This window comes from Mercenaria mercenaria, chromosome 17, assembly GCF_021730395.1.
Source record: "Mercenaria mercenaria strain notata chromosome 17, MADL_Memer_1, whole genome shotgun sequence".
In the NCBI taxonomy this organism is placed as follows: Eukaryota; Metazoa; Mollusca; class Bivalvia; order Venerida; family Veneridae; genus Mercenaria; species Mercenaria mercenaria.
In genome coordinates, this window is record NC_069377.1 from 7,261,938 (window position 1) to 7,276,556 (window position 14,619).

General features: G+C 36.5%; 1 protein-coding gene across 2 annotated transcripts; it reads right to left on the reverse strand.

The window, feature by feature from the left end:
* Nucleotides 1-4,757: 4,757 nt before the first annotated feature.
* On the reverse strand, nt 4,758-14,208 carry LOC123536195 (oxidoreductase HTATIP2-like). 2 transcript variants are annotated; one of them, XM_045319157.2, is made up of 5 exons: nt 13,793-14,200; nt 7,965-8,072; nt 7,357-7,494; nt 6,029-6,090; nt 4,758-5,140 (listed from the first exon to the last, which is right to left on the reverse strand). In XM_045319157.2, the coding sequence occupies exons 1-5, from the start codon at nt 13,952-13,954 to the stop codon at nt 4,927-4,929; spliced, it is 684 nt and encodes a 227-aa protein (XP_045175092.2). In that variant the 5' UTR covers nt 13,955-14,200; the 3' UTR covers nt 4,758-4,926. The 2 variants fall into 2 exon arrangements, with proteins under 2 accessions (XP_045175092.2, XP_053384877.1); XM_053528902.1 differs by lacking the exon at nt 7,965-8,072 and having other exon boundaries at nt 13,793-14,208.
* Between the last annotated feature and the right edge of the window lie 411 nt (nt 14,209-14,619).

Consider the following 14,619-nt stretch of genomic DNA (forward strand, 5'->3'; position numbering starts at 1 on the left):
TCCATCTGTTACCGTCACACACTGGCACGGACTATGTTTATATTTATTATTTTCTATTTCAATGAAAACGCGTAGACAACGACTTAAGTCAACACGGGATCACAGAGTTGTGTCCAGCACCGGGATCACAGAGTTGTGTCCAGCACCGGGATCACAGAGTTGTGTCCAGCACCGGGATCACAAAGTTGTGTCCAGCGCCACAAAACAGACGAGTGGAGTTACCACAGATGCCAAGTTCCAGAATGTCAAATAAAATGGCCTCTCATTGAAGTGAATCTGATCTATCGGTAAGTTTATCGGGTATCACTAACATTCTATAAATGTTTTGTTAATGATGTTAACATTGTTGGTGTGACCACAATCAAATACATGTCACTCTTCTAAGAATAATAAGTTAGATATAGATCGATTAGTACAAAGGAGCCGCGCCATGAGAAAACCAACATAGTGTGTTTGCGACCAGCATGGATCCAGACCAGCCTGCGCATCCGTGCAGTCTGGTCAGGATCCGTGTTGTTCGCTTTCAAAGCCTATTGCAATTAGAGAAACTGTTAGAGAACAGCATGGATCGATCCTTACCAGACTGCGCGGATGCGCAGGCTGGTCTGGATCCATGCTGCTCGCAAAACTACAATGTTGGTATTCTCATGGCGCGGCTGAAATATCTTATTTCTTACCTACCTGGCGGGGATAGATATTCCTGTCTTTCCCTAGGGAAAAACCTTGTCTAAAATAGCGTGCACTAAGGTGACGTCACATAGTACTGGTACCATTGTGACGTCATAAACTTTATAAATAATGTCAAGAAATACCCAAACCTATTTGTCTCCACGATCTATTTTCAACATGATAGGCAAGAAAAATGATCTAACATGTCTGCCTGTGTAAGACAGCTGTTTTCCCTACCCTCGGGACAGAATGGATAAAAAACCTCGCTAACGCTCGGTTTTCCATTCCACACTGTCCCTCGGGTAGGGAAAACCCCGTCTTACACGGGCAGGCATGTAAGATCCTTATAGTCTGACATATAGCTATAGTTATTTTGTTATAAATCGTAAAATGTTTCTCCGTACTTCGACTCAGTGTTGTTATATTTTCTTTCTTTGGTGTAACTGCCAGGGTCAATGTATATGTTCATGGAAGCAGGATGCACACTTCCCAGATTCAGTCAACCAAAGTGTGCTATTATTTTGCTTAATTGTTCCAAGTTTCTTAAGTGTTTCTGATAGATTTTATTAATTTAATTTTGACATTTAGTCATAAATATTGTAACCAGTGTTATGTTTACATATAGAAGCATTTTAGTGATAATAAAAAAATATTCAAAATCAGGAAATAGAGGTCTAGTTCAAAAGTAAATCTTTCATTCAAATGACACTATTTTTGATAGATTTTATTAATTTAATTTTGACATTTAGTCATAAATATTGTAGCCAGTGTTATGTTTACATATAGAAGCATTTTAGTGATAATAAAAAATATTCAAAATCAGCAAATAGAGGTCTAGTTCAAAAGTAAATCTTTCATTCAAATGACACTAAATGTTGGTACTCTCAGTACATTGGGTAATGTCAGCTGGACCTGTGACTTTGCTACCAACGGGATATCAGTCATGAGCCGCGCCATGAGAAAACCAACATAGTGCTTTTGCGACCAGCATGGATCCAGACCAGCCTGCGCATCCGCGCAGTCAGGTCAGGATCCATACTGTTCGCTAACGGTTTCTCTAATTGTAATAGGGCTTGAAAGCGAACAGCATGGATCCTGACCTGGTCTGGATCCATGCTGGTCGCAAATGCACTATGTTGGTTTTCTCATGGTGCGGCTCATTGTATTCCGTCGTAATTAGCCGCGATCAGTTTGAAAAGAAAACATTAATAAGTAGAAAAGTTTTGGGTCATGGTATCATGATATCATTGTTCATATACCCAAATTGTAACCGTCTAGTCTGAACGGACACATTTTTGATTGATTGGTCTAGTGTATTTCCTTGTTCTATTGTTTAATAATCAGTCAATTAGCGAATAACCGTGTTTAAAACTGGATAGTGGTTCAATCTGACTAAAGTACTTGATCTTTTTGATATGTTGAACATTTTCAAACTACTTTTCAGTTATTTTGAAAAGACGCGTTGATCAAAATTTCTTCATACTTAACGTATTAAAGTATAATTATGCTGAAAATCTCATATTTTATGCTGCTTAATTTCAGGAAAAGCACGTGCATTAAAATTACCGTTAAAAAATTACCTATCGATAGGTCTGAACTAAACAAATGAAAATTCAGGGTCAAGGGGGTGAGCAAGTTGAAAGATATCGACCTATAATAATGTATTATGGAAAATCTCATTGCTGATATGTGTTATGCACCGGTGATTGCTTGACAAAGATAAAATAAAATTGAAGTCACTATGTATGACTAATCTCATCATATAGGATTTAAGAATGATTTTTCACCTCTCATGTTTTTATTAACAGATCCTATTATATGTTGAGTTAAATTATAAGTAATTTTTTAAGAATGAACTGTTACACGAAATTATACAAAAACCATCTTAATTAATAGAATTAATTAACAAAATATCAGTAAATGAATAAATTACATAAAACATATTAGTATTCAGATTTATTGTATGTGTATATTTGTGTTCATATTATTTCCTATATATCATTTTCAACCATTGTACCGTCTAGTTAACATGACACATTTTGTATGTATTGTTAGTGAACCGTTTAATTGTTTTCAGTCTTCTCCTGTAAAATGATATGTTCTCTACTGTCTTGATCTTCTAAACGAAGATCTGAGAACGACCCATTCACATTCGTCTTCTGTATATTTTCGATTTCCAATATTGCTATTTTTATTTTCGCAAATCTATTTTTATTTTCGCAAATCTATTTTTATTTGAACCAATCAGAAAACTTGTTCGAATGTCAAAGAGTAAGAAAAATTTGCAGTCAATCCAGGGCTCGAACCCGGGACCTCTCGCTTACAGAGGAAGTGCCCTATTGACTGAGCTAACCGGCTATCTGATATCTTTCGACATAAAAGTTGTAGATATCAAAAACCAAGGCTTTTTAAAGCTTGCATAATTTTGTAAGTTAGCTTTTGATTGGCTAGCGGAAGGGTCGTCAGAACGAGGCCTTCAATAGCTCGTCGTCAGATCCTAAGCGTAGCGTAATAGGAAATGTACTTTAGTCAGATTTCATAGTGGTTAGTCTGATTTTATGCAGTTATACCCATTTTATAAAACCCCAGTCTATGAAAAAGTTTAATCACAGTAATTTGTACCACAATTATGGATAGCATGACAAAATTGCCAGTTTATTCTAAAAAAAAAATGTTCTCAATAATTTTACACTTCAAACAAATCTTTAGTTGAAATTTATGTAAATGCTTTGTTTGTTGTTTTTTATTTTCTCTTGAGAACAGAAATTATTGAAAAGTTGATATTTTGAATGGTTTTCTAGATAAATGATACAGTCACTTTAAGTGAAAGAAGCTATATTATATTACATTAACCTTTAGCCTGCTTGCGGCAATTGTTTTTGCCTTTACGACCAGTGCAGACAAAGATCTGCCTGTACATCCGTAAAGGCTGATCATGGTCTGCACTGTTCGCTATTCAGTCAGTAAATTTTCAGTGAAAACCCTTTGAATAATAAGTGGTACTGCCCAAACTGAATGACTCACCCCCCCCCCCCCCCCCCCCCCCTCTCCTCTCCTCTCCTCTCAGACACTTATTAGAAGAGACTGGATATAGCGTTTGCTCATTGTATCGCGGTACCATTGTTCATGTGTGAAATGTCACCAAACGAAATTAATACCATTCCGTACGTCCGTGCACTAAATTAAAAGAAAAAAAATCGCACAGTTTGCTTATATTTGGAGTATAGTGATTTATGGATAGAGATTTTAAACAAAGTGGATCGCTCTTCACTTAAATAAGACTAAGAAAAAGTGGATAAATATCCAACAGGGAAAATCACGTTCCAAAAACGCAGCAAACACACACACACGAGAACAAAACATAAAATAATGGAACACAGTGGGGCGCCGCACGTTAAGCCAAACAAATATCATAAAAACTTTCGTTTCATGTTATGTATATTGACGTTTTTATTTACCCCCCCCCCCCCCCCCCCCCACTCCCCGATCCATACATCAGGCTGTATACCTCCACTCCCCACATTTATGCCTCCCTCATTCGTACTTCCCTTCCTCCTTCCCCCTATATTTTACACCATCCCCATTTTAAGTTAACTATATTTCATTTAATTAATGGATATTTGAAGCAACTCACCTATCATTTCACTATTACTTACCAATACCGTTACGGCTTGTGTCTGGCCTACTTTGCCATGTGCGGTTCTGGCTGTGTTTGTTGTACTAAATGCTTCCATAGAGCTTCTCATACCTTTGAATTTTTTAAATATTATTATTCTTCAACAGAGATGTGTTTTAAACTAGATATTAGGTTATAACTTGACCGTAGGTTATGCTGAAACAGTCGGTTTGTATTACAAATGTACCTGCACTTGGGTGATTCAGATCTGTTACCACGTATATTCTATGCTAGAAACCGGACTTTAATACAACATCATATTCAGCATGGTTCCTAGCCGGACCTCCATGAAATTATCAATTCCTTCAAATTATTCATTGTTTACTGAAGCATCAACTGTGCCCCTTTAGATTCTTGGAGATCAGACGGCATAATCTTCTTTTATTCATATACACATTCACCAACTTATATATTCACCTTAAACATTTTATTCAAATAGCGGACAGTATAACATACAAAGTGTACGAAATAATTTCAAACTTTTCATGTTAAAAATATTATTGTTCTCATTATTATTAATTTGATACATCATTGCACATGTAAGGAATTAGTCTCTTTGTTGACAGGCAAGAGTCGATGCCCTACTTTGCCAACTTTGAAAGTTCATGTATCTTTCTATTATCAATGACTTCTACTTTTTCTGATGTTTGTTGCTTTGTATTGTAAATCATAGCCCTCGCAAGTACATCAAAGTGAACAGATCCCAGTGTTGGAAACAGCTTGGTAAAAGGAAAAGAGATAACTTTGAAGAATGTTTCAAGCGGCCGACTTTCTTCTCTTTTTCCCAGCAACAATCTATTAAAATGGAGAAAAAATAATGCTATGAAATATTTATAATACTGTTTAGAAAAGTAACATGTTAGAATAGAAGACAATGAAGCTTCTGACATCAGTTCTAACAAACCCTCATTAACCTTTAGCCTGCTGGCGGCAAGTGATTCTGCCTTGCCATCAGTGCAGACCAAGACAGCCTGCACATCCGTGCAAGCTGATCTTGGTCTGCACTGTTCGCTATTCAGTCACTTTATTTTCAGTAAGCACACCTTTGAATAATAAAGGGTACTGCTCAAGTTGAATGATAGACCAGTCCATTTTAGAAATTCAACAGGGTAAATGTTAAGAGCAGCATACATTATACAGAGGATATCACATTACATTAGTGCATCTGCCCGAGATGCGAGGCTCTCGGCTGAAAGACACAATTGTAGTACGTTAGACTTTTCCTGCGGAAATGTCAAAATTTCTTTGATCTTTACGTATTATCTGCAAAGCCAATTCGATCTACGTCTTCCATCAACATTAAACGATGTCACTTTTGAAATAAAACTTTACTAGTGTAAATACAGCACAACTATGTAATGGCTTTATTTCATTACTTTTGATAAAACATTTTCTTAGGCATAAAACAATGCACACGCTTATAGCTACCTTAGTAAACAAGTTTAGTGACAACGTCACTTTAGCAAAATATTTTTCTTCTGCAATATATGTACACAAAAACACACTTTTTGTTGAGTCATGCATGTTATGAAACATTTCCAAAGAGTTTTGTTACGTACACATTTGAACTTAACGCACGTTAATCGTGAAAAACTTCAATCCCACCATCTTTGAGGAAATAAAAGAGAGAACAGTTAGACAAATGAAACAACAAATATATGTCATAAAATAATAAAAACCTACGCTGGTTGGAATATTGAAAGTCTCTGGAAGTTTATATTCTTCAGTTGTTCCTCCACTTCACCCTTTAAGTAGTAATATATCATTTACTATAATTATTTTACGCCAAACAATGTTATTTTGTATCATGATAATTACTAAAACACTATTTCAATAATACGAAATGTAAACAAAGGTTCATAAATTATCTTTTCGATGCCCTCAAACACACTGGCAGTACATATACTTTTCATGCTAATGATGTTTGTGACCTTTCTGTCAAATATACCGATTTGAAAAACTATAATCATATTACGCCAAACAATGTTATTTTGTATCGTCATAATTATTAAAACACTATTTTATACCACAGTCACACATACGGCGCAAATAGCTACGTCTAGCTACGGATAGAAACGTAGTTATCCGTATCGATCCGTACCTGAGCCGTACGGATTGGTACGAATTGATATGGATTACTACGTTTAGGTACGTGTCAGGTACGTATCAATACGGATAGATACGGATTACTACGTTTTTATCCGTGGCTAGACGTAGCTTTCCGCGCCGTATGTGTGACTGGGGTATTAATTATACGAAATGTAGGCAAAGGTTCATAAATTATTGTTTCGATGCCCTAAAACACACTGGCAGTACATATACTTTTCATACTAATGATGTTAGTGACATTTCTGTCAAATATACCGATTTGAAAAAAAAACAACACATATTTCCTTAAGATAATCTCTGACGTGCGGTTCATTTATTAGAAAATTATTAACATTTTGCCTTTTATAAACTATGTAAACTTCCAGTTCATATGGCAAACAAAGTGGATTTATTTGAGCCGTGCCATGAAAAAACCAACATAGTGGGTTTGCGACCAGCATGGATCCAGACCAGACTGCGCGGATCCATGCTGTTCGCTAACACTTTCTCCGATTCCAATAGGCTTTAAAGCGAACAGCATGGATCCTGACCAGACTGCGCGGATGCGCAGGCTGGTCTGGATCCATGCTGGTCGCAAACCCACTATGTTGGTTCTCTCATGGCACGGCTCATTTATACAAGCGGACTGTGTATGTTTGCAGATTTCTTAATGACCACATGTCAACTAATACTATTCAACTCTAGTTAACATTCCTAAATTTTATTTTACAAAATAGTTTATTGTGCAAAGTAGAGTTAACATACATTAGTTCTATTTTACAAACTAAAGTTTACACACATTGATTTTATTGCACAAAATAGAGTTAACATATCTTAGGTTGTTTTTTTTTTGTGTTTTTTTTTTTTTCAAAGTAGAGATAACACATCTGAGATTTTTTTTATACAAAATAGAGTTAACACACCTTTGTTTTGTTATACAAAATAGAACTATTTTTATCAGCTCCGTAAGCAGTAACAACTTGAAAATGGGAGCATCCTGCATCTTTAGCAACCTTTGCGCTGTTCACAACGTAGTCCCTGTCCACCTTCACAAAGTGTGCCTGAAATGTAACCCCGTCATGTTCAACCACTAGATCTAATTCAAGATGGAATATGTTCTGTATGAAGATACGTATATTCTACGCATTAAATGATTTTTTATTTCTTAGGATCTTTTGTTATGTGCAGTCTTAATTTGAATGACAAATAATTATGTAATCATGAACCAAACGCGTCCTAAAAAATATTAATACAGTATAGTTTTCTAAGGCTGGTCAATCTGTGCAACACACGTGTACTTCAAGTTTTGCTACATACGTAATTTGGAAAAGAAAGACTTTACAATATTTGGACAAATCAAATGCTAGTCTCCATAACAACTACAAGTATCACTATTGCGTTATACTTTGGGACGAAAAGAAACTCTTCATGTGTCTCTGTACGTCTAGGAGACTCCCGTGGCGATCTTAGTAGGTCATGACTTCTGTAATGAACGAAGGGCTATGCAAACCAAACATGTTTCGCTACTCACCGCTCCACCTTTGCCACGCGTGGTCCCCATGCAACAAAAGCCAACATCACAACCTTTGAAGTCGTCTGCATATTTTTCCACCTCATCAAAATCGATCACTCGTTGTGTCTAATAAATATATGACCAGTGTATATGTATTACTTACAACAATCGCAGATAAATCGTATATATATAGATATTTCCAGGGTGGCCAGCGAACTTGACTTTTAGAGACCATACTTAATACATGGCAAATTTTCATTAAACGAAATGCGTCGAAGACAGCAAAATGAGTGTTTCCATCGCACAAAGCGTCTGCCATCAATTCTCAGTACTTTTTTCATACACTTCGCCCAACTGCTTTTCGTGGACTAACTTTGTAGATAACGTACACACTTTCGCCTTTTGGCGAAATACTGATAACTCATTGCTGAAGTTTTGTGCGGAGGAAAACTTTCTTTTTTCTGTCTTTGACGCTCTTAATCTTAGGAATGTTCGCCAGGTAATAAGGAAAATATTGGCAAAATGTCACCTGAATCGGGACATTCTCTCCGTGTGTAAGGTATGCAAAAGACATGTGGGTTGGCCATCCTGTATTTTGCTATATACATCACTTAAAAGCGTTATTAATCTTCGCTGATGTTGTCACAGAATATAAGATTCTTTCACTGGTTATAGGTGCAGATGGGAATATCCGGGCTCGAGGGTAACTGTTTAGGCGGTAACGAGGCTCCTTGCCGAGTTACCGCCTAAACAGTTACCCGAGAGCCGGATATTTCCATCTGCACCTATAACCAGTGACAGAATCTTTTTCTTGCATACCGATTTCAAAAAAAAAATAAATAAAATAAAATCAATCGAACGGCTTTCTTTTTAGAACTATTTCATATGGCAGTGTATTTAAACAAAGCGCGGGAAACCAACGTCCGTAAACAGGAAAGACGTCATGACGTTTCAAAACAAATAACAATGTTTAGTTCCGATTTTGTTTTATAACTTGCAGCGTAACGTTATGAATTTTGATAAAATAACGTGATTTGAATCGAGAAATATACTATCAGGAACCAATAGGAACTGTCAAGGTATTGAATTTTTATTCCGTTTTTTAAATGAAATATATGTTACTACATAAATCTTCTACATATATGTAGTTCGTAATACGTCATTTACAGCACGAGAGTCATTTTACACCCCGGGGTGTAAGATGGATTTTTCCAGCACCGGTAAAGATACCGGAAATCCCCGTCTGGTATGCAAGAAAGCTCTAATGTCTTATGTCCATGCTATCATAGCTGTTTAAACTTTAGTACGCACATTTTTGACAAAAATATGAATTTACATGTCTGATGCAAATGTACTTTTTAAATATGAACTTAAGGTCAATTTCAAGTTTTGTATCTGCAGTCAGTAAATCTTTTTCGGAAGACGAATGGCATTTGACAGCATTAGACAAAGTTACTTCCGTCAACTCAAGATAGAGAACATTTAACTTGCTCGGGTCCTCTAAGTTCTACATGTTGGCTATTTAAAAATTTGTAACATGAGGATAGGCGGAGTTCTAACAAAAGGAACACACCTTCAGTATACTATATTATTAATGGCTGAGCTTGTTCATTACTGTGCATATAATGACCCGATAACTACGGTGTTCCGTTTGGACAATCGTGACATTTTAATTAATACTAAACCGCGATGCACGATGGTACGATGACGAAAACGCGATGGTGCGATGGCACGATGATGAAACAGCGGTGGTACGATGGTGAAAACGCGATGGCACGATGATGATATCGCGATGGTGCGATGGTGAAATGTCGATGTAATATCGCGTTTTCACCATCGTACCATCGCGTTTTCACCATCGTATCATCGTACCATCGCGTTTTCATCATCGTACCATCGCGTTTTCACCATCGTGTCATCGCGTTTTCATCATCGTACCATCGCGTTATTACCATCGTACCGTCGCGTTATCACCATCGTACCATCACATTTTCACCATCGTACTATCGCCTTCCGGTGGTCATGCGCAGTGGTACAGTAGGCCTATATGTGTCAGTAAATCTCATTTTCACATTGCACTATGTACCTTCTACATCCTAACAAGAATAAGCTGACTTTGAATAATACCATGTCACTATTACACCCAGCTTTTTCTTGCATACCAGACGGGGATTTCCGGTATCTTTATCGGTGCTGGAAAAATCCATCTAACACCCCGGGGTGTAAGATGACTCTCGTGCTGTAAATGACGTATAACGAACTACATATATGCAGAAGATTTATGTAGTTATTTATATTTTATTTAAAAAACGGAATAAAAATTCACTACCTTGACAGTTCCTATTGGTTCCTGATAGTATATTTCTCGATTCAAATCACGTTATTTTATCAAAAATTCATAACGTTACGCTGCAACTGATAAAACAAAACTGGAACTAAACATTATTGTTTGTTTTGAAACGTCATGACGTCTTTCCTGTTTACGGACGTTGGTTTCCCGCGCTTTGTTTAATTAAGGTAAGAGACCACCAATTGTTTTCCCATAGACTTACATTGTAACATTATGGCGTGTACGGCCTTCCATACATCGAAACATGTATATCTAATTGCAAGTTTTTCAAGAACTATCTTAGTTCTACCAAAATATCGGACGAAAAACATATGAATAGTGATATTTTATTTAAGTAATTTTCGTGTGAATGAGATGACCCCCTGTTTACATCATTGACATGGCGGGAGAAATTCGTTTGATAAAACTTTTTTTCAATACATAAAATGTAGCAAATTTTGTCAAAATGTATAATAAAATACTGTAAATGCAGTGAAAAAATATCAATTTTGAAAAAATAATCACTTCCTGGGTTTGTTTACATGACTGACCAATCAGACCGCACAGACGTTACCTTATTCCCAGGTATACACTTACCTCATTCCCAGTAAGTTCCCTGTACTTTTTTGAATTGGTGGTCTCTGACCTATAGATGAATGTTTCGTATCAAATTTTCCAATTTTACAGCGAAATTGTGAAACATGATCCAATACCAAATGTCTTACAAAGTTTCATCAAGAAATGTTCAGTTTTAAGAAAGATATGGACAGTTTACTGAGGTCACCCCCTGTCGATTTATATGCCCAGGCTCAGTCCCTGTCGTCGTCAGATTGCAATTTTTCGTGAAAATTTCAGTTGTCTGCTTTTGATTTGACTTGGAAGCTGAAATACGATTCATTCCGTAAAAAATAGAAATAAGGTCTAATAATTTTGATCATTCTCTAACATTACAGAGATAAAAATGATCCTTTTTGTCCAAAAAGCTCAGATAAAAATGGGCACACCTGTTAAAAAAAGAGGCCAAATTAAAAAAAAATTCAAATTTCACGCTTATTTTTGCACGAAAACGTCTTTCTACACCATTTACAACAGATTTGTGGCCATTTAGGCCTACATTACCTGTGATGACTTCCGACGAAAGTCATGTTTTAGCTCTATTATAGGTAAGAGACCACCAATTGTTTTCCCATAGACTTACATTGTAACATTATGGCGTGTACGGCCTTCCATACATCGAAACATGTATATCTAATTGCAAGTTTTTCAAGAACTATCTTAGTTCTACCAAAATATCGGACGAAAAACATATGAATAGTGATATTTTATTTAAGTAATTTTCGTGTGAATGAGATGACCCCCTGTTTACATCACTGACATGGCGGGAGAAATTCGTTTGATAAAACTTTTTTTCAATACACATAAAATTTAGTAAATTTTGTCAAAATGTATAATAAAATACTGTAAATGCAGTGAAAAAATATCAATTTTGAAAAAATAATCACTTCCTGGGTTTGTTTACATGACTGACCAATCAGACCGCACAGACGTTACCTTATTCCCAGGTATACACTTACCTCATTCCCAGTAAGTTCCCTGTACTTTTTTGAATTGGTGGTCTCTGACCTTAAATACATTGCCATAAGAAATAGTTCTAAAAAGAAAGCCGTTCGATTGATTTTATTTTTATTATCATTTCTTGAAATCGGTATGCAAGAAAAAGATTCTGTCACTGGTTATAGGTGCAGATGGAAATATCCGGCTCTCGGGTAACTGTTTAGGCGGTAACTCGGCAGAGAGCCTCGTTACCGCCTAAACAGTTACCCTCGAGGCCGGATATTCCCATCTGCACCTACAACCAGTGAAAGAATCTTATATTATTTACTTCCATGCATACATAAAATACGAAGAACGTGGCCTTGAAGATTTTACAGTTTTAATGAACTGAGCACTGAACGTTTTGTAAAACATTTTGCAAAACAGCAGAATTTCTTCTCACAAAATACATTGAGATATATTCATCTATTGTTGACAAAAATACAAGTGCACGGGAGTACGCATTTCTAACCGGAAGGCGATGGCACGATGGTAAAAACGCGATGGTACGATGGTGAAAACGCGATGGTACGATGGTGAAACCACGATGGTACGATGGTGATAACGCGATGGTACGATGGTGAAAACACGATGGCACGATGGTGAAACCACGATGGTACAATGATGATAACGCAATGGTACGATGGTGGAAACGCGATGGTACGATGGTGAAAACGCGATGGTACGATGATGATAACGCGATGGCACGATGGTGAAAACGCGATGGCACGATGGTGAAAACGCGATGGCACGATGATACGATGATGAAAACGCGATTGTACGATGGTTCGATGGTGAAAACGCGATGGTACGATGATGAAAACGCGATATTACATCGACATTTCACCATCGTACCATCGCACCATCGCAATTTCATCATCGTGCCATCGCGTTTTCACCATCGTACCATCGTTGTTTCATCATCGTGCCATCGCGCCATCGCGTTTTCGTCATCGTACCATCGTGCATCGCGGTTTAGTATTAAATAAAAAGTCACGATTATCCAAACGGAACACCGTAGATAACAAATACATAAATAGAACATTTTTAAGTACAATCTTTATAAATATATTTGTCAATAACGATATCATAAAAGTACAATGTTTATGCTACGCGTCAATGTAGTTGAAAATAAACTGATTCAGTAGAGTTTAAGATTTTCACCTACACTATCAAATCTAATGCAAACCAGGGTGAATATTCCGTCCATAGTTTGCATTGATCTTAAAGGTATCCGAGTGGCAGTAGAAACTTCTTTAAGTTTAAGCACATATTTAAATATCTTGGAGTTATAATTTATAATGAATTATTTGAATGGTTGTGTCTGATATTCCAAAAGAAATCAAGGGAAATCTTGTGGCGGAAAAGATGGATGAAAAATAAGTAGTTCAAGCCTTGAAACCAAACCTTTGTATTACTATGGTCTTCAAATACATGGCTTACTGTATACAATTTTCACAGAATTTTTTTTTAAAAGTTTTAACTATTGATGATTCGTATTAAAAAGGATTATACTTTGCGATCAAATCATCTAAATTTACATCTTCCCCAACAGAGACAGAATCCTAGTGCTAAGCCGAAGTCTGTTTTGTTCTGCAGTTGGTGGTCAACTATTTTGTGCTAGAGCTTAGGAAATATAGACGGTTTGCGACTGTTACCAAATATAGTCGGCCGGTGACTAATGAAGATAGCAATCTAGTGGCAGTTTTAGCTTGGCAGATTAAATGGCGGTCGTTTAATCTTTAGGTCAAGATGTGCGGCATGGTTTTACATCTACCCTGCTTAGAGATTAAGGAATTTAAAGACTTAATTTCCGAAGTAATTAAAGAATGTTAATTCAACATAAATTATTGTTGAAATCGAGGTCAAGTAAGTACTAGTAATTGATAAAGACAAATATCGATTGCATTATTAGTTAACTTACAAATCGTCCGTCATCTGCTATTTGAAGATCTCCAAGGTCCACCTGTCTCCGTCCAATAAGAACAATGTTGGAAAAGTAATTATCCCCTGACAACTGTTTAAGTAACGCCTTGCCTGTCTCGCCCGTATATCCTAAAACAAAAGCTGTAACACTGGAGGACATTTTAAAACCACAGTCACGTGATTTCTGCTGTACTTAATTCTATATTTACCCTACAGTCATTTTCACATTTTAATCCAAAAACTATAAGAATAGGTAACGAGCAATTTTAAACTACCATATCAATATTTCCATTACTATTATATTTACGAATTAGTTTTACTTATAAATGCAAACGAAAGGATTGAAGTTTAGTGTCATTGTGACCTAGCCATTGGACATAGATATTTCCGTGTCTGTTTACATTTACATAGCATAATCGACCGTACCGTAACTGATAATATTACGGTGTTCCGTTTGGACAATCGTGACTTTTTATTAATACTAAACCGTATATTATTGATAGCATTCATACACATTTTATGTCAGGTAACAATTTGATTACCGTGTCAGGACATGAACGAGCGGCCAAAAAAAATAATATAAATAATTTTCTTTGAGTGTTTTTTTTTAATTAGGTGGATGGTCCGTAGTCCGAAATTAACATAAACATTTTTTCTCTTCTCAAATCTACTGGGGGCCTCAGTGGCTGAGTGGTTAAGGTCACTGACTTTGAATCACTTGAGCTACACCTATGTGGGTTCGGGCCTCACTCGGGACGTTGAATTCTTCATGTGAGGAAGCCATCCAGCTGACTTTCGAAAGGTTGGTGGTTCTACCAAGGTCTT

Excerpts from the sequence above, each read along its gene's own strand:
- LOC123536195 (XM_045319157.2), bottom strand. The coding sequence starts at position 13,954 with ATGTCCTCCAGTGTTACAGCTTTTGTTTTAGGATATACGGGCGAGACA. Across the intron at positions 8,073-13,792 it reads TAGCAGATGACGGACGATTT|ACACAACGAGTGATCGATTT; the intron begins GTAAGTTAACTA and ends TATATTTATTAG. Across the intron at positions 6,091-7,356 it reads TTTTGTATAACAAAACAAAG|GGTGAAGTGGAGGAACAACT; the intron begins GTGTGTTAACTC and ends TACTACTTAAAG.